At 44.2% G+C, this 27,355-nt stretch overlaps 1 protein-coding gene across 1 annotated transcript in view; it reads right to left on the bottom strand.

The window, feature by feature from the left end:
* Positions 1-27,355, bottom strand: part of DRC11 (dynein regulatory complex subunit 11) — a 215,090-nt gene that overhangs the window by 170,530 nt on the left and 17,205 nt on the right. Inside the window, exons 3-5 of the mRNA XM_088467766.1 lie at positions 19,031-19,358; positions 9,749-9,868; positions 239-430 (exon numbers count right to left, since the gene is read on the bottom strand). Coding sequence (XP_088323892.1) covers positions 239-430; positions 9,749-9,868; positions 19,031-19,358 — 640 coding nt within the window. The remainder of the gene's footprint in view (positions 1-238; positions 431-9,748; positions 9,869-19,030; positions 19,359-27,355) is intronic.

Raw genomic sequence — 27,355 nt, 5'->3', positions numbered from 1 at the left:
TTAATTTGTTCTTAATTTTCTTCCTGGGAATGGCAATGGTAAATCAGTAGCTCTAGTACCATCACTCCAACAGGCTTTTATTGTATATGCAATATTTTCCATTTGAGCTACATAGACTCCCAGCCAGCAGCCCTGGGAGAAGCACACAGACCAGTAGGCATTAGATGTGGCTATCCTCTCTTACATGCAGGTAGCTAGACACCTCTAGGATAAGAACAGAGGTTGGGCATGTTCGTACCTTCTGGATACGCAGTGCAGCTAATTCAGGATCCAGGGCGTTCTCCCCCTGGATTTTGGCCATTCTCTCTCTCTTCTCTTCTAGGTGGATCTCCCTCATGAACTTGGCTCTCAGTCGCCCCTGTCGGGCCCTCTCGGACACCTGGATCACACGTACTGCTTCATCCAGGGCCATCAGTTTCAGAGGCTTCACCTGGCAAGGGAGGTAAGAGATCAGGCTGATGATACAGAGGGAATCTGTCACTATACATACAGTAGTATGGAACCTGGTGGTCAATTAGGAAACAAATATAAAGGGCCGGGACCTGTAGAGTTGAACGTACGCCCTTTGCGTAGATAATAGTGCGCAAACATGTTTGGATAATGAGCAGACGCAACTGTGGCTATGCCAAGAGCTACGCGATCAGATCCATAGACCCTTATGACCGGAGAAACAGATCTGGAGCAGGAAAAGGAAGGGGGGTGGTCATGCAACTGCGCCCATACAGACCAGCATGCAAGTGACAGTATGACTGGTGGAGACATGTATGTGGCCGGTGGTATATCATACTGATTCCGCCTACACACCCCTGTGATAAACTTCTGTGTATGTTATGGAGGAATTGGAATAATGAGACGTATTCATCTTTCCTGTTTGCTCTTCTATCTGTCTTCTCCTCCCCATATAAAACATGCTAACTGTTTAAACAATCGGACACTAAATTATGACTAGGAACTAAAAGATCAGGGATCAAACTGATATTTCCTGCAGTGTGCCAGGGGAATACTTGCAATGATGAGGTACTCCTGATTGATGAGCTCCTGTGACATTGCTTCACAAATACTCAGGAGGAGGATCGCTGACCTGAGATGCCGTCCTCCGTAACACCACTTAACCCCTTCACTGCCTGAGAAATGACCAACAACTTGCAAAGCAATTACATATATAACAAGGCCCCTCCCATGTGATTAGTATCAGAACATATAATATATATAATTATATATAAAGTTCAGCCTATACTTCTTTACCAATAGGTGGGGCATGTTCCTGCACAGAGAGGGTTTTCATGGTAGTTTGGCTCCATTACAAAATAATCTTTGCTGTACTCATTTGACATCTAGCTCTTCATATATGCTGTTCCATGATGCTACTTCACATGCACACGCATGGTCAGACCAGACCTACAATTAACAATGGGGTTCAATTGGCTCCTTCGGACATTCTGTTGTGAAATGATGGATTAAAATTAAAAATGATCATATTAGTGTATTTATATTCCACAACCATACACTTATCTGAATTTTACTATGTTAAAGTGGCACCAAATATGTGTAAGTTGCTGTTTTTACATTTTTTTAGTTTACTCCTTTATTTATTTATGCGTTTTTTTATCCTCAATTAGTGTAGCAACTTTTTTTTGTTTACCCCTTTATTTATTTATTTTTGCATTTTTTAATCCTCAATTAGTGTAGCAACTTTTTTTGAGTTTACTCCTTTATTTATTTATTATTTTTTTGCATTTTTTTTATCCTCAATTAGTGTAGCAACTTTTTTTTGAGTTTACTCCTTTATTTATTTATTATTTTTTTGCATTTTTTAATCCTCAATTAGTGTAGCAACTTTTTTGGAGTTTACTCCTTTATTTATTTATTATTTTTTTTGCATTTTTTTTATCCTCATTTAGTGTAGCAACATTTTTTTTGTTTACCCCTTTATTTATTTATTATTTTTTTGGCATATTTTTTTATCCTCAATTAGTGTAGCAACTTTTTTTTTATTTTTACTAACACCAAGAAACAGACCTAGATATACCTAAAGGTTCCTCTACAAGCTTGCAACAATATACAGTATATTTTAGTACAAATGCTGCCAATTATTTTCCATGCACATAACAAGGTGCCAGGAACGACCAGGTGTTGCTGCCACAGTACTTTTCATCATGTGCATTTACATATTGACCCACGGTCAAGCACTCTCACACATAAATAAATACATGCACCTACAGTATATATGTGCTAGGCAGCCAACCAGTCATATTTTGCTCACAAGGCCTTTGTTGTAAAGAATTGCATATAATTAGTTGTGCTACAAAGACCGACTTATCGAACTAACCATAAGTCGATCTTTGTAACACAACGAGTTATATGCAATTCTTTACAACACAGGCCTTTTCCTTTCAAACGTGTCTCCCTGGCAGCTGACAATAGTAGTGATGAGCACTGGGTGGTGTATAATCCCTATACTGTTTTACCTGTTTACAGGGCCAGACTGGCCATCGGGCACTTCTGGCATATGCCAGAAGGGCCGATCGCCTAAGGAACGGCTCGAGGAGGGGGAAAGGAAAGGTACCCCGCCCTCCACCCCAACGGCTCCGGAATCACTATAATATTACGGAGACGAAGGGGTGGGGGCATGGATGGGCCGGTGGCTACTGTGCTGGGCCGGGGAGAGAAGGGGGCGTGCCGCGAGGCCAGCCCCCGTGACTCGCCGCATGCCCCTTTATTTAACCACGCCCCCTTCACACGCAAGTGCAGGGTGGACTGCCAGGGCTGAAATACAGCCCCAGTCCGTCCCTGCCTGTTTACTTTACAGACCCTCCAACATGACCCGTTCCATTAGGTACAAAATGCTCTGCTCCTGGACTTCCCTCTTAATTTATGATTGCAGCCACCTGTGCTGAAACACCCTTCTCATCAATTACCTAGTTCAACACAGGTGACTGCAATCATACATTAGGAGGGAAGTCCAGGAGCAGAGCATTTTGTACCTAATGGAACGGGTCATGTTGGAGGGTAGGACTTTATAGTCCTTAGTTTTTTCTCTGGAAATAAGTGTCTTATTTAGGAATTGTTTAATGGGTGAGCCAAATGCAACATACTCACTGGTGAAGTTACTGTACATGATTAATAACGTTGCACCTAAGTTGCACCATAAAGCATTGGTTTATGAAGCAAGACGTCAGCGTTTGCAGATAAGCATAAAATTACACCAGCTGTCATTTTGGGGGAGACATGGTGTTCCCTGATAGTATAGGTCTATTGCATCACTGGAGGGGAGATCCAAGTGGCAAGTGCAGGGGACGTGACAATGAGATTTGAGTCCTAATGGTCTGAGCCTCCTTTGTACAATGCCGTGATTTGCTGTACAGTGCAGTGGGGGCGGGACCATGATGACTTACCAGCCCCACCCATTTCACTAGGGAAGTGAGCAGGATGCAGGAGATTACCTTGGTCTTCAGGGAAGATTCCACAAAATAGTTCAGGAGAGTAGGTAAGTATGTTAATGTAACAATGCACCTGTTTTTTTAAGAGCAGTGCAAGGATTTCCTTTTGGGAAGCAAGACTAATAAATGTAGATAAATGGATAGTAAGGGGTACATTTAATAGAGCAGGTTTTTAGAAGTGGAGATGTTGCCCATAACAACAACCAATCAGATTCTACTTAACATTTAACTAGCGCATTCTAGAAGATAATAGCTAGGGGTAAATTTACTAAGAATCGAGTTTGGGTGAGATTGCAATCTGACGTGAGTTTAGGCATGTCTTTCAACTCGCAAATTTACTAAAGACAAACTCGAGTGAGTTTGGAAGAGTTTTCTCTTTTCACTGTTAAAACTCATGTGAGACAGCTAGCAAACTCGAAAATGCTCACCATCGGCCAAACTAGGAAGTACTGTACTTTTCATGAAAAAGAAGCAACTTGGGAATTTACTAAAGTTCGAGTTTACAATCTGAGGTGAGTTTCAAATAGACCACCTCCAGAGCTGCGAGTCTGCCAGAAACATACACAGATCAGTGTCATTTGTGTATGTTTCTGCCTGTATACCTAATGTAAAGGGTTTTTATTTTTTTTAAAAAGACGTAGGGTCCCCCCCAAAACAAAAGCTATAACCAGCCCCGGACTTGTCAACCAGTCCTAGTTCCAAAAATTATGGAGAACAAAACGAGTAGAGTTCCACTGTAATTTAGGAACCAGCCAATAAGCGGCCACTACATGTAAAGCGGCCGCTGATTGGCTAGCGGCCCGGGAGAAATTACAGATGATTTCGGTCATCTGTCATTTTGCGAGGTGTAAGTATATGCAACAGCATATACTTACATCTGTTCGGCTTGGTTCGGGTAAGTCGTTTTATTGTTTTGCCAAGACCCTGGATGCTACGGAGAGCAGCGCCAGGATGGAGGTGAGTATACGATCTTTTTTGCAGGTCGTTCCACACGGATATCTACATTGGAGAAGAGGACAGACCGGCTGGTACAGGCAAGTATGTGTGATTGATGTATGTGTGTAATAAACTTGTACTATCTAAGGTGTGTGTGTTATGTCTTTATTTAACTATTTATTTTACAGTGGAGGTACGGGTGCCGGCCGCCTGCTGGTACTTGTAGTTCCACAAGTGCCAAAGGGCAGGCATGCTGGCACCTGTAGTTTCACTGTAAAATACAATAGTTTACTTTGATTTTACACTTTATTACCCCTTTACCCACAGCCCAGGGGTGCGGGGAAGAGCCCTGGGCTTCAGACAAAATGAGTAGGGTTCCACCGTAATTTAGGAACCCCTAAGCAATCCCCCCCTCCTATATTTAAAACCAGGACGGGCCCTGCAGCCTGGTGTTGGTTCCTAAATTACGGTGGAACCCTACTCATTTTGTTCCCGGCAATTTTAGGAACCAGGACTGGTTGACAAGTCCGGGGCTGGTTATGCTTTTGGGGTGGGGGGGGGGGGGGGGGGGGGCTATGTAATGTTTTTTAAAGATATTAACCTGTTTTTTACAGGTACAACACAGGCAGCATTCATATATCTCACTGATATGTGCAGGCTGCTTGTTCGGGTGAGTTTGGCAGAGAGAGAACACTGCAATCACGGGTGAGTAATCTCATCTAAACTCGCAACTAGGGGAAGAAATCTCGATCTACTTCACCATCGGAAAACCCACTTTCAGATAAACTCACTTCTTAGTAAATTTGCGAGTTAAAAAACGGAAAAGTCACCCGAGTTTTGGCGAAGTAAAGAGTGTTTAAAAAAACAAAACTCGACCAAACTCAATTCTTAGTAAATTTACCCCCTAGAATATGATTTGAATCTGGTTTCTATGGTCAACATCTCCACTTCTAAAAAGCTGCATTTTAGTAAATATACCCCTAAGGGTGCACTTTTAGGGGCCTCGCTTACCTTGCTGAAGGGGACATAACCGTTTTCATTCTGCAAAAAAACTACATTGATGCACCAGCTATGTGCATTGTACTTAGTGGGGTGTATTTTGCACCTTTGGAGTAATTTACTAATTAGTAAATTAAACTTTTTAATGCAATAGAATCGATGGTCCTAAAGTGGTAGGAGGATGGCAGGGAAGAAGGATGTTATTGTAATGTTTACAATTTTCTGTGTCTCTGCAAACTTAGGTGCACTTCTATTTTGCAGTAGTTTGCACCTTGAAGTGTGCTGAGTGTACTTTAATGGCTCAGCAAGGTTTTGCGTGTGTATCAAGAAACAGCACAGTGCTTAGTAATAATGACTCACTGTACTGAGGTTAATGGATTGGATTCCAATAGGACTCTATCTGTGTGGAGTTTATATGTCCCTCTGTATCTACATGGGTTTCCTATAGGTGGTCTGGTTTCCTCCCACAGCTCAAAAATATGACAGTAGGTTAATTAACTTATGACAAAAATAGACCTGTGTGTCTTAGGAAATATGGGGCCGGATTCAATTAGAGGCGAAAAGCCACTATCGGCGATAAGCGCGATGTTTTCGCCTCATGCGCCTGTTTTAAACTAAGTTTTCGCCTATTTACACAATGTGCGCTCCCGCTTTTCGCCCTATTCAATTGTAAAACCAGTGAAAACGCATATGTGCGAATGCAACAAATAGTGAAACTAGCAGAAAGAACAAGTTCTTTTGGGGAAATCAGTCTGCACACCCTAAAAAGCCTAACTGACCCTGGGAATAAATATAGAAGTGTTTTAATAGCCCTAATGAAAGTATTTGGGGTTTTTTAATTGAATCAAAGGCCTGTTATTTGCATATTTGCTAATTTGTGGAAAAATGATAGAAAACATTTTTTGGGGGGAGAAAATTAATTGCGACAGTTAATTTGGGGGTACATCAAAATGGGTCCTAGCATATTATGTATCTCTAAAGTGTATTAGAAAAATCTTTTAAAAAAACACTTTCTGCAGCCACCTGCAATCCTAAAAACACTTTACCCATCCATACTGCAACCTAAAATACCCAACAAAATACTTAAAATCCATTTTTAAACACTTTTTACATTTTCACCCGAAAAATTACATGCATTTTTATGGGGTATTAAGATAATGTTTTAATTTTTTTTGCCTAATTAGTCATTAGGGGGGGTGCTCAAAGGGTTCTGAACCAAGGGCCTGATTCGTAACTGCAAAGCTGCACACAGGCTATAGGTATATGATGTAAGCACGCAGGCTATAGATATATGATGTATGCACGCAGGCTATAGATATATGATGTATGCACACAGGCTATAGATATGATGTATGCACACAGGCTATAGATATATGATGTATGCACGCAGGCTATAGATATATGATGTATGCACACAGGCTATAGATATATGATGTATGCACGCAGGCTATAGATATATGATGTATGCACGCAGGCTATAGATATATGATGTATGCACGCAGGCTATAGATATATGATGTATGTACGCAGGCTATAGATATATGATGTATGCACGCAGGCAGTTTTGCAATTGCAATCCTTGCAGATATGGAAATGCAGCAGGAGGCAACACGCCTGTTGTGCATTACTTATCCAAGCTGTGTTGTCCAACGCAGCATTGGATAATCTGCGTAATATCGGCCAGATAAGGTGACCCATGGGGTCACACAGCCGGCCGCCGCAGTTGAGAGCAAGAGGCCAGGAAATCTCCGTCAGCTGACGGAGATCCAGGCCTCTTCCCTCCCCCCCAACGGCGGCGACACGCCTCCGTTTCAGGAAAAGGAGGCCATCGCCCTCCCTCCCCGCCCACAAACGGCAGCAGACTGTCAATCACTGACAGTCCGCTGACAGTCTGTGAGCGGGTTCGCATACCCGTTCGGTACATGCACAGAAAAGATTACGCACATGTGCTGAACATCGGGAAACTGAGTTCTATGGTGCACTAGCGTGCACTGCTGAATCAGGCCCCAAGTCCCCACATTTTTACTCAAAAATAGGGATTTTGCACATCTTTTCTCCTGCCTTTGGCTGGAAATATTTCTTCGCCTGTTTTTGCCTATGGAGTTTTTGCACATGCGAAAAACATCCTGGAATTGAATAGGGCGATACTTTGGAAAGTGGCGAAAACATTGCATCGGCTAATGTTTTACGCCGATCACGGCTTTTCGGCTCTATTTGGATACGGGCCTTAAGCTGTAAGCTCCAATAGGGGCAGATACAACCATGATTGATTACATAGTACATAATATGAGTGCACCCTGGTTGGCTGCTACACCTTCTGCAATTAAATAAAGTGCACTGAATCCCACTGGGAGAAAGGTGCTATATAAATACATATTATTCTTATAATTATTTTATATATGCAGCACTATTCTTCCAAAGAGGAGCAAGCGGGTCCAAGCATGGCCTGACATTTCAGCAAAGGAAAACCCTGTGACCTTACTCCTCCCAGGTCACCACCTTTTAGAGTTATTGTGACCCCTCTCATGTCCTGACATTTATTCTGTAGTATATCTGCTTTAGCCTCCCCAGCCTCTTTTCTAAACATTAAGTCTGGCTAATGTTTATATTTAGACTTAATGATTTATGGTGAGGATTGGATATTTTATGACCTATCCACTTGTGTGAGCTATTAAGCAGGACTATTTATGGTTCATAGGGTGCGGTAGCAGCTTCACTCGACCACATTTCTTTCTGGTGTGACATACGTTGTGTTGGCCGATTGCTGCTCTTGTTTGGCTTCATGTCTATTTTTCTGTAAGTATAAATTGTAGCCATATTTGTGTTTAAATTATTTTAACTGGCAAAAGAAAGCAACTATCCGGGTGACCGCAATTAATATGGAATCCTAGATCTGCCGGGATAACGCTCATACCGCAGAATATGCTCATTATTAATTTAATACATCTCAGAAACAGGGATCAACAATTCTATAACATTGTGGTTGATATAAAGAGTGTGTATGCAATTTGTTACTCCATCTTGTGTAATGAAAACAGCATTTGCCGCAGAAAGACAAGACTGGCCAGTTGGTTTGTGATCCGCCAACAACTGGAAGATCAGAGTAAGACACAAAGGGTATATTTATTAAAGTGTGGGTTTTTAGAAGTGGAGTTGTCGCCCATAGCAACCAATCCGGCTCCAAGGAGGTACATGCAGTAGAGGAGCAAAAGATTTAGGCAGGGCTGCTGTGTGATTTTCCAGGCAAGGCTGGGTGGGAGTCACTCGCTCCATCGTAGCATAGCCGCCGTGGGTGGAAGCACATCAGGTGATTGCTGTAGATGCTGCGGCAATCACCTGACCTGCTTCCCTGTGGCTCGCTAGTCAGAGGTCGCTTCCTCCTAGTTGACTCAGCAGTACTGCAGCTAGGTGAGCTACCAAAATTAAGACTGCGAGCTACCAGTAGCTTGCGAGCTACAGGTTGGAGACCATTGTCCTAGATCATGTATTTTTGTATGCATCATTATGGATCTGCAATCAAAAATATGCAATTTCAGTGCAAAATCAGTCTGAATTGGGAGTGATCTAGAATCCCGTTGCTGTCAATACAACACCACTAAGACAGGAGCCCACAGGCATGGCCGCAATTTAATCGACCACTCAGAGTTGTCCCTCTTTTTTTGCGTACTAAATCATTGACTCACAATGTTTATTTTTCCATACTTCTGGCTTCTGATACAACCAAATGAATAGATCATGTGAAAAAAGATGACTAAAACTGGTTTAATGTATTTGAGAAATAAAAGGATTCTCTTCTGGTCTGAGCAAAGTTAAGATGACACGGCAGTCTGGTTTTTACTTTGGTAGCACTAGATATACACAGGGCAGTCTATGGGAGCACCAGACGTACAATGATGGAATGTGGGAGAACCCTGCATGTGTCTCTGTACCGCATTACGCTGTCTCACCAGGTCACTGTACCTTTCCTAGCCATTCGCTAAGCTTTTTACAGCCAGGGGATTTATAGTGCTGAGGACTCAGCAGGGAGAAGGTTTTTGTTGTGTTCTCATGGGAATGTGCAACACTTTGTACCTGAAAAGGCTCCAGAGGATCCCACGCATCTCTCTCACTCCTGCTTAATCCAATGTATAACTATGAAAGATTGGATAAACAGGCAGTGCCTGGTGGCAGGAAAGACTGCGGTAATTATAGAGCTAGCTTGGTTCTGTATAAGATTGTTCTTGCCCTGGATTAAATCAGGCAGTAAAGACATCTATTATAACTGAATATAAGTTCTGTTGCCTACTAAACAAGGGTGAAGCCACCACCAAACTAGACCCTGAGTGTGGGGATGGGGTACTTGTGATTAACCCTTGCACCTCCATCCAACTTACCTCTTCTGCATCCTTGGATCCAATGCGCTCCAAAATCTGGGACAGGATCCGCTCTCGATCCTTCAGAACTTTCATTTTTTCCTTGATGAAGTATCTTGGAATTGGAATCTCCAGGCTCTCCTGGGGGTAACAGAAAACAAAAAAATTTAGAGATTGCAATAGACGGCAACCATTCTACATTATAATATGCCAAATACGAAGACAGATTTGCATTCAACTCTTCATCAGCCCCAATATGTTAACCCTTTGTCTTCTTTGATCACACAAGTCACTTAGATGGACTGCAACCGCAATGGAGAAAAAAACAAAGAGATGCGCTTGGCTTGCACACAGATGAACCCCATTGAAGCAGCTGACACTTATGAGGGATCCTGCATAATCCTTAATAAAGAAAAGGCAAAATAATAGTGTAGGCGCTATTAAATGGCATATAATAAATATATATCCCAAGAGCTGTAATTTGTAGCATGTAAATACATTTCTTATTACATATAAAAACTAACTGCAGTCATACTTGTTATGGTGCATACACACGGTCAGATTTAGCAGGACGATATCAACGATAACAATATCGTTTATCGTTATATCATTGATATCGTCCATTTTTTGACCCTTCCAACCCCCAAACGACGGACGATGCACGGGCACGGATGGTCGATAACGATAACGTCCATCGCCCGTGCATGCGGTCCAACCTGGTCGATATCGACCAGTTTACTATAGGGAAGGGTCGTTTAGTCGTTTAGGGGTTGGTGGTGTGCTGGATGGTTGATATCGATCATCCAGCACATGCAGGACGATCAGACAACGATATCGTTATCAGATCTGGCCGTGTGTATGCACCATTACTCTAAAACAGACATAAAATAGATACATTAAATTCCAATAGGTAATATACAAATAGAAACAAATGAAATAGTGTTACAATTAACCTCAGCCTGTCAAGGCAGAGTAACTAGCAAAACTGGATAGTATGAAAAATCCCTTAATACTTAAACAGCAATAAACATAAAATACTTGACTGGATTATTACTAATTAATATTACTAATATTACTAATTAATATTACGTATATTATAGTGAATTCAGTCCACAATTGAAATTTCAAAAGCTAAGCAAATACTTATATGTATCAATGTCATTTTCAGCACCAGATTTATATTAGTATTTAATTTTACTTTGCGGTATACTAAATGCTTCTATTTACCATCACTGACCTGATGCTTAACTTTTGAAATTTCAATTGTGGACTGAGGGCCTGATTCAGACCCACTCGTGAGCGGCTGTCCGCTCGCAAGTGGGTCGATGTTCTGGACTGAGCATGCGCACAACGGAGGGAGCTCCGTCGTGCGCATGCGCCAGACGCGACGAGCGAAGGAAAGTCCTTCGCTTGTTGTGTCTGATCAAAGGGGGCGTGCTGTCGATGTTGATTGACAGCACGCCCCCTTTGGTAGGCGTGCCGGGGGCGTGCCTCCCTGACGGGGGCGTTCCCACGGGAACGCCTCCCGTCAGAAGCCGGCCCACTGACATCACTAGTGATGTCAGTGGGAGTGATTTTGGCTCTGATAGAGCCAAAATCACTCCAGAGCTTGCGGTTGAAAACCTCAACTGCAGGCTCCTGCTCGCTGTTTCGATGGTCGCGATGGTCAAGACCATCGCGGCCATCAAACTGCACGCTCGTATAGCCTGTGGGTGGTGACCCACAGCTATACGAGCGTCCAGGAGGACGCTCCATTTTCATGGAGGCCGGCCCTCATTCAGAGCGTGCGCTCTGCTCAGAGCGTACGGCTCTGAATGAGGGCCTGAATTCACTATAATATACGTCCCCCTATCTTTTGTATCCCTCCAACAAGCTCTCTCATCTGGGTTAATTTCTTATTACTCCCTCTGCAATGCTCTTTGTATCAGAGGAGATTAATTTATAGTTGTCCCAGAAAGCAGAAGCGTTGCCTTACTCTTCACCTGGGAATGACGCATCAGATACACTCTCTCATCTCCTGTCTGATATAGACAGGTGACAGCAGAAGTGTATGGGCGTAACTCCATCCCAGGTCTTACTTTCTTCTTCTTCTCTTGGTATCTGTCATTTATATATATTAAGGGAACACAGATAACCGGATGATCCCTATAATCAGCACTCTCCATACTACTTTGGTGTGTGGTATCATTTTAATTGATTAAAATAATTTGTCTATTGAGGGCAGCATCAGATAAATAAAAATACTTTTCGCCTTATGACATATAATTTTTGTTTTTGTTATGTTACAGAATTAATACATGTGTCACGATAGATGTCCTTTTGTGACGCTATATGATATATTGTGATATTTTCAGAGTCACTACATATGTCACAGTAGATGTTCTCATGTGACTAAAATGTACTGGTATGCCTTTGGGTACCATGGGTCTGATTGTCATCTTTTCTGATTAGATGACTTAAATGTTTACATGTGGACATTTTTGTACGTCAATTGTCCTTTAATTTTACTGGATATATTGTTATGATAAATTTGTTCATTTTTCACTTATATAATTGACTATCTATATGTATATCCAGTATATTTCTAGTGTCTCTGTTTATGTCCTTTTCTTTTAAGGTTCTTGATTAAAGGTTAAGTTTTAACCCCTTCCTATTATTACTACATGACCTTCCACATTTCATTTAAGAGTGCCCCAAAATAGACGTTATTTGTCTTTTCCCCCACCTCTGCTTCCAGCATAGGTATTTTTCTTCAGGGTCCAGTTCTTGCAGGTTTGAGTCATACAATTTGTCTGTTTGGTGACGACCTGCTGTTGACACTTACTGACCCTATATCAAGCTTGCCACACTTACATACAAGTATTAGAGGAATGTTCTAAAGTGTCTTATTATAATTTGAATACTTCTAAAACTGAGGGCCTGATTCAGACCCGCTCGCGAGCGCATAGCGCTCGCAAGCGGGTCGATGTTTGGCCCCTGCACATGCGCCGCCTCCGGTGTACGCATGCGCGAGCCCCAGCGAGCAACGGCATCTCCGTCACTCCAGTGCTCACTACAAGACGGGGCAGCTGTCGATGTTGATTGACAGCTCGCCCCGTTTCTAGGCGGGGAGGGGGGGTGGCTGCACAAACGCAGGCGTTCCCTTAGGAACGCCTGCCGTTTGTGGGCGGCCCTACTGATATCACTCGTGATGTCAGTAGTGGAATTCCTGCTCTATTAGAGCAGGAAGTCCACTTGGGCTGGCAGGAGCCGAGACCCTCCCGCAGGGTCTCGACGCAAGCCCGAATGTCGCGTTAATCGCGACCATCGCCAGGCCGCTCGCAGTAGCTGTGGGTGGTCACTCACAGCTTTGCGAGCGGCCTGGAGGCCAAAACTTAAAAAAATAAAAACGCCCTGATTCAGAGCGTGCGCTCGCAAATAGCGAGTGCCTCTGAATCAGGCCTTGAAGCCCTTGCGATTAATTTCCCCCCAGATCTTTTGACTACTCTTCGAGTATCTTACTCATTTGTCTGGCAGGATGGAAGCCTCAAATATTTGGGGTTCCAGATCACTCCAAGAGTTAATGACCTAATCCCATGCAACTTTTCTTCCCCTATTAAGCTAAATTTCAGAGGCTTAAGGACTGGATGATGCAGGAAGTTTCATGGTTGGGGCGGATAGCCCTTTTGAAATGGTTATTCTAACTTTAATTGCCTTATTTATTTAGAACTATTCCCGTTCTTGTCCAGAAATCCCTGCTCAACAAATTCAATGCATTATTTATTAAATATTTTGGGAAAACTAAGAAGCAGAGACTGGCTAGAAGGGCTTTATCGCTCCCTAAATCTGAAGAAGGGCTTTCATTTCCCGACTTACAGTCCAACCAGTACCAGCTAGCGTGTTTATTATGTCAAATGGGAGACTGGTTTGTTCGGGATAACCTCAAATCGTGGGTCCTTTTGGAGCAAGGCATGATTTCACCGTTCCACTTGTCCGATCTGCTATGGTTACCCCAATCTTGCAAACCACAATACGTTTCGAGCTTGGTGGCAGTCTCTGCCACTCGCAAAACGTGGCACGAGTTTGTTTCCAGATTGGAGGCTGTTACCCTACCTTCATCTATCCTCTCCTTAGAGGGTATTGCACTACTTATTCCAAATTACCATTTGATAATTGGAAAGCTAAGGGGGTTCTTTCCTTAAATGATGTTACAACAGACGGAATTCTACGTCCCATCACTCAGATTCGGGAATCTTTTTCTATACTGACCAGGGATTTTTATAAATATCTTCCATTGCGTCACTGGCTGTATAGGTCTATACAAGCTCCCCATTCAGTGTTACAGTTCCTAGATATATTTATGAAAGAGTTGTTCTAGTCTCCTATAGAGGAGGCATAACTTGGCGGTATTCTTTTATTGTAAGCTCACAAAAACCTTCTACACTACTTTCATTAGTGAAATGGGAGACAGATCTGTTTTTGTTCACTTACTGAAGAAGATTGGAATTCGGTTTTCCGAACCTGTTTTCGGGTATCCAAATGTGTCTCTCATATCGAACAATTCTATAAACTTCTCCATAGATTATATTCAACTCCGGAGAAATTGCATATCATTTGGCCCAATGTTGGCGTAACTGTGGTCAAGTTGGTACCTTACTACATATATTCTGCTCTTGCCCAGTTCTATCTAATTTATGGAATTTAGTATTTGACCTAATTTCTATGGTTTTATATGTCTCTATGTCCCCAAACCCCTTGCTAGCTGTATTTCACATATGCCATGGGGACATTTCTAGTAATGATTGCTATATATTGGGGCATATACTTATCACGACCAAATTGCTTATTGCTCAACACTGGCGTTCGGCAGTTATTCCAAGTACAACTACTGTAGAATCCAGGCTAATGTTCTGTGATAAGTGTCCCTTATTACGGCTATGGTTAGTTCTATTGTGATGACTGGATATTTTTTGGACATTGAGTGATTTGTGTACCTACCCCCTTTGTATACTGCATCCTTTTCCCCTTCCCCTTTTAATATTTTACTTAATTTTATATTACATTTTGTGTTAGATTTTTTTCTAATTTAATTTTTATTTTCAACATGTTAATTTGTTTATTTTGTTGCATTGTGTAAAATTGTGAAATTTCAATATTTAAAAAAAAAAAAAATATGTTCATATATATATATATTTATACTTGACTGGTTTTATATTAGAAGATCCAATACTCCTATAGGGAATTGTCTCAAATTTCTCCAGTAGGTACACTGATCAGTATATTATATATTTATGCTGTACCAAAGAAAGTCAGACACTTGCTGGCAATAGTGCACTGTGTAGAGAGCCTAGGAAGTTCTCCATAAGGGCCGACCTGTTAGCGGTATTGTAAATACAACTCCTAGACCCTGCCGTGGAACTGGCTGATTTGCTCGGTGTCTCTTACAACCAAACACGGTTGTACGGATATGGTACGGATATGAAAAAACCTCTGCTATTGTGCACGGCGGGCTTCACACATTTCTCACAGACGCCATACAGCACAGGATCAGACACCAAGCCAATTGCAGGAGCTAACAGTATTGCCAGGACATGGGGCTTACTACTCACAGACAGCGTGGGTGTGTGTAACGGCTACGGTGCAGCCAGTGCTGTCACCATCGTGAGCGGACGTGACTGAGAGCTTCTCCCCCACAGGAGGCTATATACCATCTTGCTCCTTCCGCACCAGGCAGTGTTTGGCTGTGTACCTACTGGAGAACTTTGAGACGATTCCCTATAAGATTATTAGATCTTCTAATATAATACCAGACAAGTATTTCATGTTTATTGCTGTTCAAGTATTAAGGGTTTTTTCATACTATCCAGTTTTGCTAGTTACTTTGCCTTGACATGCTGAGGTTAATTTTAATACTATTTCAATTGTTTCTATTTGTATATTACCTATTGGAATCCAATGTATCTATTTTATGTCTGTTTTTAGAGTAACAGGTATGACTGCAGTCAGTCAGTTTTCATATGTAATAAGCAGCAGCTCTTGGGATACTTGTGTGCCATTTAATAGCGCAGACACTTTATTTTATTACTTTGCAACCGCAATGATGCTGAGAATCTGTCGCCAGTGGCAAAGCGCATGGATTTCGTGAACGTTAGCATACTGCGCATGCGCCAAAGAAAGCTGCTTCTGCGCAAGCGGCGGATGAGGTATCTGCACACAGTCAGTTAGCTAGTGCGTATGGATTGATTCGTCTGTCAACGGACCGCACTATCCGTGAAATGGGCGTTTCTTAGCAGTAACTGGGCTGCGATAATGGGGGTGTCCTGGGCATATCGCAATTTCCGTGCTCATTTGCGGCGTGCGGATGAGATACGATGCCTGTTTCAACCGGATCTTTTGTACCCGGTATGGAAAAGTGGCCACAGATGCGTCAGATCAGCGAAAATGTGTTTTTGACTGATTGTGCATAGCACGGAGGAATGAACATTCTACGTGTATATGTACGTTACTCCTCTGTGTAGGCTATGCGCACCTCAGGTCAGGTGATTGTTGTGTATGTTACTTATTTTATTGCTCTGTCATCGTTTGTTGTCTTTCCCAGATACGGCCAGCACCAGTGGAGGTGTTACCCATATCAGCCAATCAGATTCTAGCTATCAGTTATCTAGTACACTCAATAAAATGTTAGCTAGGTTCTGATTGGTTGCTTATAATATGTATTCTTTTATACATGCACACTTTGGAATTTACATTAGAAAAATGCAAAAATATCAAAATGCAATGCTATACTACTACCTATGCAGTTACGGGATGCAGTTCATTTACCGCCACACAGGATGCCAGCGGCCGAAATCCCGGCACCGATATTCCGACCCACGGCTAGAACACTGGTGCCGGAAATGTAAGTATAGCGGGCCAGGTTAGCGTCTAGCTGCGATTAGGCACCACGGGGGGATTTATTGTTAGGCTGCAGGAGGGGGGACATTAGGGTTAGGCTGCAGACAGGGGGGGTTAGGTTTAGGCACCACCGGGGGGGGGGTTTAAGGGTTAGGCACTAAGGGAGGAGGGTTAGGTTTAGGCACTAACAGGGAGGGTTAGGGTTAGGATGCAGGAAGAGAGGGTTAGAGGGTGAAGGGGGGGGGGGGTTAGAAAACGTAGCCCATCAGCTTCTGAGCATCGGGATGCTGCTGTCGGGTCTTTTGACGGCCAGCATCCCAACTACCTGTCTCCCATACCCAACCCGCAGTTACAATATTAAAAAGCTATAGTGTTGCACTATTATAACATTCTAATGATGTAGGGGTGCTATAATGTTTTGTTGTTTTTTTTACTAACCCTGTAAAGTTATACTGAGATGCCGCATAGTACTATTATAGTTGTACATTGCTCTCACAATATATGTAATAATATATTATGATAATAGTGCACTGTTATAATGATATATAGATTCAGTACCCTACTAGCAAAACAGTATACTGTTGTAATAACATAGGAAGGCAATAGTAAGCTATTATTATTTCATATTACTACAGTACTATTTGCATGCTATACTATTCTACTATGACTGCACATTTATATAGTTATATAGGAAAGACGTCCTGCACTAAAGCTGCTGAAGACATTAACACAGAAATGTAGACATTGTTGGCAGCGGATTATGACAAGTTTTCCTGCCAGGTCTGGGAAACAATTTATTACTCCTTTGTGTCTATCCCGGTACCTGATAGTTTCCATACTTTACTGTGTATGTCTCACTAACGCAGACGAATAGGCATTAAAACTTGCTCTTATCACCCAGGTCTGTACATTATAATTGTGTATTCTGCTTTATAAACATAAGAATGATAAGTCTGCAGACTGTGGGACTCTGATTACTGATCATCAGGATGAATATTCCTGTTGTAGGTGACTGTCCTACGCATGCATCCAGGGGATGGACACAATGGGGCTCGTCAGCTGTCGTAGATCGACAGGTTCACTATTCCAGATGTAGCCACCTTCTGACGGTGTTAAACGCCTGTGTTATTGTTGGTCCTGTAATGTCATATTTAAATCATAAATAATTTAGAACATTTTTAAAGCCAGACGGACTTCCTCGGCATAGACAAGAGGGAAGCAGTGATGACTTATTGCAGTTAGCGTGAACTGATATTAGCATGCCACGCTTATGAGGATGATCTAATAATTTGCTTTAATACGTTGTAGAAGTAACACAACAGTGCGAGATCACTTGTATTTTTCAAATAATTTTTCATTAGAATTGTTTCTTATGTGAATGATTCTCTTATTGCTACATATGTTAAAGTTTATCTATTGACCTGAAAGAAATATTAAAGTGTAGCCATACGGCACCATTTAAATTGTAGGAAAGTATTAGCTTGCATTCTTGATGTATACTTGTGTTGCCAGATATCTGGATTAGTGAACAGTAGCAGTAAAAAGAAACAGATGTATAGCAATAAAACGGTATGCAGTCGGGAAGCCGGCGGACGTAATCCCGACTGCTTTATCCCGGTGATGGTTAAATGACAGGCGTCTAAATCTAGATGCCTGACATTTTACCGACACCGGGAGACCGGCGCCCGGCATCCCAATCGAAGGGATGCTGGGCGCCGAGCGCGGACAGCCACGGGGGCGGGGGGGTTAGGTTTAGGGCTCCCGGGGGGGACTTAGAGTTAGGCACCCCCTGGGAGGTTAAGGTCAGGCTAGGGGGAGGGAGGGTTAGGGTTAGGCACCCCAGGTGGGGACTTAGGGTTAGGCCCCTCCAGGGGGACTTAGGCGGCGGGGAAGAAAGGGTTAGGTTTAGGCACTTAGAGGGGGGATTAGGGTTAGGCACTGGGCCGAAGGTTAGGGTTAGGCACCCCTAAGGAGGGTTAGGGGGGCGAGGTTAGGTTAGTCAACTTTTGGCCTAGGGGTGCCTTGCAAACAATACTGATACTCGAGGGCGCCATGATTCAAAAAAGTTTGGGAACCACTGCACTAGACTATAAGTTGGACAATATGAACGATAACGATATCGTTATCGTTCATTGTATTCAATATCGTCCAGTGTGTATGCAAGACATCGTTAACGATTCACGCTCCCGCGGATCGTTAACGATGTCTTTCATCTCCCGTACTTGCAGGGCAACCTAACGATATTGTCAGGTTCTGCAAGTACGGGGATGAGGGAGGGTGCCGTCACTAAACGATATCGTTAACAATATAATTCAGTGTGTATGTTCAATGTCGTTAACAACAGCCCGGCAGTGCAGGGGAAACACTTAACGATATCGCTCATGGAGCATATCGTTAAGTGTGTATGCGGTTTAAGTAACTAATACTCACAGGTCCCATCTTCAGGTCTTGCAGGATGTCATCGAAGTACTGAAATTCGGAGATTTCCAGCTCTACCAGCTCATTCTTCAACTCTAAAATCCGCCCCATTACTCCATCCAGAACCAGCCTGATCACCCGTCTCTTCTGAGGATGTGTTATCTGATCATATGCTGACTCCAGGTTGTGGAAGATCTGCAGGTATCTGATATAGAAGGTCCCAAGCTGCTGGGCAGCTATCATGCGATCCTTCTCGGGTTTGGGAGGAACATGGGGCATCTCCTGTTGAAGCAGTTGGCTCAGATCTTGTTGGGCTTCCACCCACATCTTGTTGTAGAACCTATAGAAAGAAGAGGTGATTAGTTTCAGAGAGTGTCTAAGGGATTGATAAACCAGTAATGTACCCATCCATTCTGCTGGTAACAGTATACTTTGACTGTACAGTATACAAGGCAGTAGGTGAGATAAACAATTATAGAAGGCTCGGGGCTAGCACCATATTCTTGCATTAGAGGTGTACACACTGGGGCAGCATGTTCGTTTACTACCTCACAGCCCTGAGGTCATGAGTTGACTTCCCGCCCAGGACACTTTATGTGTGGAGTTTGTATTTTCTCCCTGAGTTTGCATGGGTTTCCCTGGTTGCTCAGACTTCGTCTCACACCCCAAAAACATACTAGTACGTTAATTGGATTCGGGATGCCAGCAGTCAAAATACAGACGCTGAAATTCTGCCGCCCGGCATAATGCCGAAGCTGATATCCCGAAGGACATCAGGAAACTGGCGTCGCTATCCCGACCGCTGGAATCCCGAATGTCCAGATGGCGAGAAGTATGAGCGATTAGCCAGGGATGGGGGGGTTAGGATTAGGCACCCCTGGGAAAGGAGACTAGGGTTAGGCACGCCCCGGGTAAGGGTAGGGTCAGGCTATGGGAGGGGGTTAGGGTTAGGCACCACTGGGGGAGGTTAGGGACAGACAACCCCCGCCCACCCCTGGGGTGGGTTAGGATTAGGGTTCGGGAAGGGAGGGTTAGGCACAACCGGGGGTAGGTTAAGGTTAGGCACCCCTGGGGAGGTTAGGGTTAGGCACCACTTAGGGAGGGTTAGGGGGGGAAGAGGGGAAGGTTAGGGTACTTACCTGCGCCTGTCGGGATTCTCCACCATTCGGGCTTCCAGCGTCAGTATTTGAACCGGCGGCTGTTCATAGCGATTACTTGGTAGGGCCACTGAGTCAGGGACTATTTTTAATGACATATTATCTGTAAAGTGCTGCGCTATATGTGTCTGCACTATATAACTGTTAATAAATAAAAATAGTACAGAAGGCCAGGCAAGGTCTTTTTCCTTATTTAGTTTTCCCATTTCTGACATTTTGGGTTTTTGCCGTGTCAGCAATTTTAGATCAAATCTTATCTGAAGCTAAAGTTAGCTGACAAATGACAGCTAGATTCTGTAGGAGGTGTGGTGTAAAGGAGAACAGATCTGCAAAGCAGGCTGAGCCTGGGTGTGCTGCCAGGCACACAACAAAGTGTATGACGACTCCAATTTTGGGAGATGCCTCTGTGATACCCTGCAGTTGCAAGGCATCACTTAACCTGTGCCCCAATGCAGCTGCCACTATTGAAAGTGCGGGAGCCATGGCTGTCTGAAACTGTGCACCCCAGGATGCTCTGGGGCAGTGCATAGAGATGGGCACGTGTAGTGTACACTTAAGCTGGGTACACACAATACTATTCAGAGTGGTACGGATAAAATTTCAGGGGCTGCCCCTTGGTCTCTGAGTGAAGGATATACCAGAGTGGGAGGCGGACTCTCCCCAATCCAGCCCTCCCTTTCTCTCCTTACCTGGGCACATAGGGACAATACCTGAGAGGTGCAGGCAGTTAATTAGGCTGAAAAGAAAGATGTATTTGTCAGCCTATGTTTCTAAAGCGCTTATTTTCATTCGCAAGAAACCAAGTTAATCCAGTTCCAGCAGGGATTGTCTTATTTAACAAAGCGTACAAATAAACTTAAAAAAGGGACACTGGGCCTGATTCAGCAAGGATCGCAGATGCGATTGCAATAGCGATTACGCTCGCAGTCTCACTGCGATCATATGTTAATCCACTGCGATTGCTATGCCGTCGCAGCACAACATATGGACGCCCACTTTACCTTACACACATCCGTAAAACCTATCAATAGATAACAGAGTACCATCGCAGCCTCACGCACACATGCACAAGGTCAGACCTTACTAAATTGCTCACCTATGGCATCACAGTGGATAATTTATGCACGCACCTATCACTCCGCAATGGGTCTGCGTAGCCACACTGATCGCAGTCCCGATCGCAGTGGAGTATCCGCGCACTAAGATGCACACGCGTGCTCAGAATGCAACAATTGCCCGATTGCGTGCGTAATCGCAATTGCGATCCTTGCTGAATCAGGCCCACTGTCAACTACCTCCTTATCTGATGAACATTCAGCTGCAACAGGTTTGATAAACTCACAGGTCACCTATTTAGTTACAGGAGCAAGTTTAATCTCCTAAGGAAACAAGTGCACCAACTACAGCTGCAACGTACACAAATGAGTTGGTTTCTGATTCAGCAGTGATCGCAATTGCAATCGAAGCTGCGAAACCGAATACAACGCAGCTGCGAAAATATGCTAATGCTTGTCAAAGCTCAGCCGGCATAAATACGCCCACTACTGCTTTGTCACATCCGTCCACTCTCGCTCTTCTGCATAAACATCAGTACAATAAATGCACATGGACCCCTCAGGCAGCATTTACAGCAGGTCTGACCTGCCACAGACGCTGCAAGTCTCTTCGCACGTAGTGGCTAATTTACGCACGCCCAAGCAACAGCGTCCAAATGGACAGGCACGTCTGTGTATTTCAGACCACTTCCCCGTCACTACCCAAAATGCTCACAGCCTGTCACTCATTCTGCGATGGATTCTTCTGTGTGTGCGCAATCGCAGCGTACGCGCATTGCGGCTTATATGCACACGCAATGGCAAACAATCAATCGTTCTGCGTAAGTATTTGCACTTGCGATCGCAGGCATTAATTGTTCTGTAGATAGTAGACCATAGTACCTTAAAGGTAGTTCCGAAAGTAGGTTTTTAAGATTGTAATGTTAGGATAAGGTTATTGTAACTCAGAAATATAGCTACAGATAAACTCTGAATGTTCTGTATTAAAGTCAGTTCTGTGGTGTAAAACTTCATTTGTGATTCTTTAACAGTGTTGATAAACAACAAGTGCACCAACTACAGCTGCAACGTACAGAAACGAGTTGGCTTCTGCTGAATAAAGACTAAGAGCATTTTAAGAGAGGAGCACCCGCGTGCAGACTCAGTGCGGGCCCCCTCCTTTCTCTAGCGGTGCCACTGCCGCAGCGGCCGGTGCCTACAGCAGTAGATTCTGGCTTAGTGCTAGAATCTACTGCGCATGCGCAGGTCTCCAGGAAAATGGCGCCTGCACCGTTTTTCTAGGGACAGAAGACTGTGCATGCGCGAGTCACCGGGCAGGCACTGCAGAGCAGCACTCTGCAGACAACGGACAGGTAAGTATAAAGAGTAAATGGGTGCAGGGTGTGCGGTGTGGGCCCCCCTGGACCCAGGGGCCCGTGTGCACCGTACATCCTGCATCCATTATAAATACTCCCTTTGCTTGTACTGTTTTATGCTAGATGGAAATAATGAGTGTGTGCTGATTGTTTAATCTAGATCACCACATAGACCAAACAATCAGCACCATATTGTTTGTTGCTTTGCAGAATTTTGCAGAAAAGTAAAATCGTGTCCATGCAATTACACTACTGCAGCTATTTTCAGTTGTATATAAGTTATCTTAAGATACTATTTATAAATCACATTATTGCCGTAACTAACATTATTGCTGTAAAGCAGTAATATTTGATCTTTACTTGTTACCTATGGCTTTTTATTCTATTTACAATATATGAAATGTCTTTTCAGGTGCACCAAACATCATGGAGGCCTGGCTGAGGTCAGGACGGATGAGACCACCCTCAGTAACTGGTGCAAGGAGACAACTCCAGAGGCCTCCAGTGAGCAGAGGAGATGAAACATCTGGTCTCCAGGGACATTGGGAGAGAGAAAGGAGCCATAATTCTTATCAGAGACCAGCCATTCCTCCCCGTCCCACCTATACCAGACGCCCTGCTGCTGAGGGAGAAGCCGGCAGGTCATTTGTCATCTGCATGGAGCAATGGGCATGATTCAGAGGTGAATGCAATGCCGATATTTATGCAGATTGAGCGATTGTCAGCCATTGCACAGGTGTGAAAGCAGCACTGCGTATGCACAGCGACTGTTTTACAATTACGCTCGCACAGAGGATTCATTCGCAATGTGAGTGGCAGGTAGTCAGCGTTTAGGGGAGGTAAGGTGGTGGTTATAGACACGCAGCCGTGTGTCAGACCATTTAAACACGGTTCTCTGTTCGTGCATAAATTAGCCTAATCGCAGCAGGAGAGCCCTTTTGCGCTTCTGGATACCCGCTATGTCTGCGACAGCTTAGACTTTCTTAGTAAGCTGATGGCCGCCTGATCTCCGTTCCATGTCTCCGGTTTTGTCCGTGAGCGGCGGATGTGAGATGCTTTCAGTAAACACTGAACCAATAAGAACACAGAGAAGAAATTGCGATGTTACCCTGCTCCCATAACAACCACACACACTGCATTGCCCCATGGCTCCAGAGATGTCATGCTGCCCGCTCTGCCGCACACGCAGCTTTAATTAAACACTGGAGCTCACCTACCTTACAGGCACATTTACTTTGCCTGCAGCATTCTCCACATAGTGGCAAATAGACATTATGGACCTGATTCAGACCCGCTCGCTAGGATGCGTTCGCACGTAGCCAGCCAATTGTTTGCATGCTTACGCATCGCAATGCGTGTGCGCGAAACAGTGCGAGCGATCAGAAAGCGTTCCGCTCGCTGCGCATAGACTGCCCGGAAGAATGAGTGACAGGAGAAGCCGTTTGTGGGTGGTGGCAGGGGCTGGCTGATAGAAACGGGGGAGTGGAGGTGCGAACGCAGGCGTGCCTGAGCAACGAAACGCTGTTTTCAGAGGCGCGCATAATTAACAGACAGCGTCATTGTACACGTCACTTAGTAGTATTCACTCGCAGTGCTTGCGGAAGGGTATGGTTAACCACAAGTGCTGCGATCGCATCCGATGTTACTGATGGTTGCATACACTTCCTGGAGATGACGTGCGCAAGTGGGCGTCTTAAGACAGGCTGGTGGGCGCCTGCATACACAGGGCGATCGGACGCTAAGACATAGAGGGCGTGCTAATGCCTTGCCGTGCGATCGCCTGTCTTGCGAACGCATCTAGCGAGCGGGTCTGAATCAGGTCCTATGACTCTTCCTCAGCACAACAATTGAGCGGCCGGGGGACACTGCAGATTCAAGGTTCTGAGCATCGGCTCAGCAACGTGAGAGTACTCACCATCGTTACAGTATACGGAACACCTACGCTGAGTCCTTCCCTAGATGCAGGGGCGTATCTATAATGGGAGCAGGGTGTGCGGGGCAAACGGGGCCCGGGCCAGGGGGGACCCGCACCGCACACCCTGCACCCATAGTATTACTTACCTCTGCGGAGTCCCACGTCGGTGCTGGGGTCCAACGCTGTAAAAACGACTGCATCTTCCGGGCATCCGAGAGCGCCTCCTAATTTTCAGGAGCCTCCCGGACAATCCAGTAAACTATGATTCAAACCACATCAGCCATTGTGTACAAATATAGCATCTGCAATGGCAGATTATACAAATAAAAACGGTCGCCATCAACGCCTATGCAACCGAGTATTTATGTTTTTGCAAAAAGTAAATCTGTGCAATGTAGGCCCATATTTCACACAATGTCCCCACTTATCCTATAGATAAGTGAATGTTGTATTTTGTTTCTAAAGGCTCAGTACAGAGAACAATACGGTAATATTAGGGCATTGTGCTATTGAGATCACTGGGAGCACACGGCAGCTGCAAATCTCTGCGCTGAATAGAGGGGGTGGGTGGAAGGGTTAGGGGTGCCAGGCATCCTGTACTGAGGTGGAGCTACCAATGCATATGTGCAATGGGCTTCTAATCACCATGGTGCCCGCTTTTGTTCAGGGATAATAGTACTGTTGGCACAAGTTCAGCTTAGAAGGTCTTTGGGCAGCTTCTATGGGCAGACCGCTCACCCTGCCAAATTCCTTGGTATTTGTGCTGTGAGGTTAAGACTCGCGTTCGTTTCACCTTAACGCACCCTGGCAGATGCAGGTTCTTCATCAGCGGCTCGGTAAATCTTTCCCTGTGCTTGCCAGGCAAGACAGACAACCCTCTGCCTACGAGATTCCTGTCTCATCAGAGCCACTACTGTGCCACGTTGCTTATTATATCTGTTACAAATTACTGTTACAAATGACTTAATTCAATATAATCAGGTATATTACAAGTGTAACTGAATAACAGAATACACAGACTATGGTAATGAAAAACATTTGTGATCTCTAGCTCCAGCAGGCATTTTATTACTAATGTATATAAATACACAATGCTTACAAAAAAAAACTTTCAAAGTTGGAAACCTCAATGGAAATAATCTTTCTTGGCGACATGCACCTATTCTGGAGAGGTTGCACCAGGTAAGCACATGAATTTGAGGGCCAAGATGGCAGCATCTACAGTGGGGAAGGGGAAGCAAGGTAGGGGTTCAAAAGTTTGAAGAAGCTAGAGGGACCTAATGCTGGACACACACATAGCGATATTTTACCCGATCTGGCCGATTCCAACACATTGGAACAACAGATCGTGTAAAATATGGCCAAATCCTGAGTAAATCGTGAGTCCCCACTCACGATCACGATGCTATGCGCGTCCCCCACTGGTCACACATCGCATCTTCAGATCTGCCGTGCAGTAGGACAGATCTGACAATCTAGGACACGAGGCACTGTGAAAGTCTGGATGCAGGGGGGATCGTTTGAAGATTGGACACCAAATCGTGTGCAGATCGTGTGCAGAGTTGCCGGGGAGAGTTTCAAGGGAAATCGTACACATCGGCTGAACGTGTGCAGATCGCCATGTGTGTGGCCACCTAAGACTTCCTTATTTTTACACTACAGCAGGGACGTACAAATCATGGTAGGCCCTGTCATACTGCCTCCCCTATCATACTACCTGTCATAATCCAGAGTATTGATATAAAAACTGTATTTTTATACACGTGTGCCTCCCCAGCTATTGACCTCACCGCACGTCACTGCACTACAGTGCATAAAGGAGATTTCACTTTTGGGTATGTATTATCTCACCCCACTGCTGCATGATGTCACTCATAACAACAACAAAAAAGGTTAAAGTACTGCAAGGAGCGGTGCCGGTGTACTGTATGGGGGCCTGGCGTAATCCTGTAGGTGTGGCCACAATCCATATAAAAAAAGATACAAGTATGCCAGGGGTAGATTGCTTCCCCCTCTTCGCACATCGGGTGGAGGGCAAGCACAGGAGACTGCTGCTGATCTCAGTATCAGCAGCCTCCCTGGCCTTACCACAGCCCAGCACTCAGCAGCATGTGCTGTGCTGGGGAGAGAGGCTAAAAGGGGACGAGGGAGGGGCAGTGGACCCAGGTCCCTCTAATGAGCCTTGGCCCTTCAATGAGCCTGGGTCCTGGTAATTAGTACCCACTTCCCTTTCCCCCTCTCAGCACCCTTACCTCTATCTTCCCTATCATTGTACCTACACAGATGGGGGGACCCCTCTCTTGAAGGAAGTAAAGGGGAGTTGAACGATTGAACGATAATGATAAAATCGTTCGATAATCGTTCAAACATCGTTCGAACATCGTTCGAACATCGTGCAGTAATTGTTTCTAACGATGTACGATGCACGCTCCCGCTGGTCGTTTGATCGTCTCCTCCATCGACTGAACATGCAGGTCAATTTCACTTGATTGCTTACAAATCGTTTACACATCGTTTACACATCGTTCACGCTGAACGATCAAACGATGAACCACTATCTGCCCACTATAGCTGAAAGATCTCAATCACAGATTAAAGCAACATAGTTTATTGTTAGATCTTTTGCAAATCGTTTGCAAATCTTTTGCAAATCTTTTGCAAATTGTTCAGAGTGGAAGATCATATTTCAAGGGAGACTTCAAGGGAAAATCGTTAAGAGGTTGGACAGGGATAAAATCGTCTAGTTGATGCCCCCCATAAGTCTACTCTTTCAAACTAGGTGCCCCATAAAAGACTGGTGATCAGTATGATCATGAGACATTGAATTACATAATACAGTGCAGAGTTATCAGGGC

Source organism: Taudactylus pleione, unplaced genomic scaffold, assembly GCF_031769625.1.
Source record: "Taudactylus pleione unplaced genomic scaffold, aTauple2 ptg000074l, whole genome shotgun sequence".
Lineage (NCBI taxonomy): Eukaryota > Metazoa > Chordata > Amphibia > Anura > Myobatrachidae > Taudactylus > Taudactylus pleione.
This window is presented reverse-complemented; position numbering and strand designations above follow the sequence as displayed.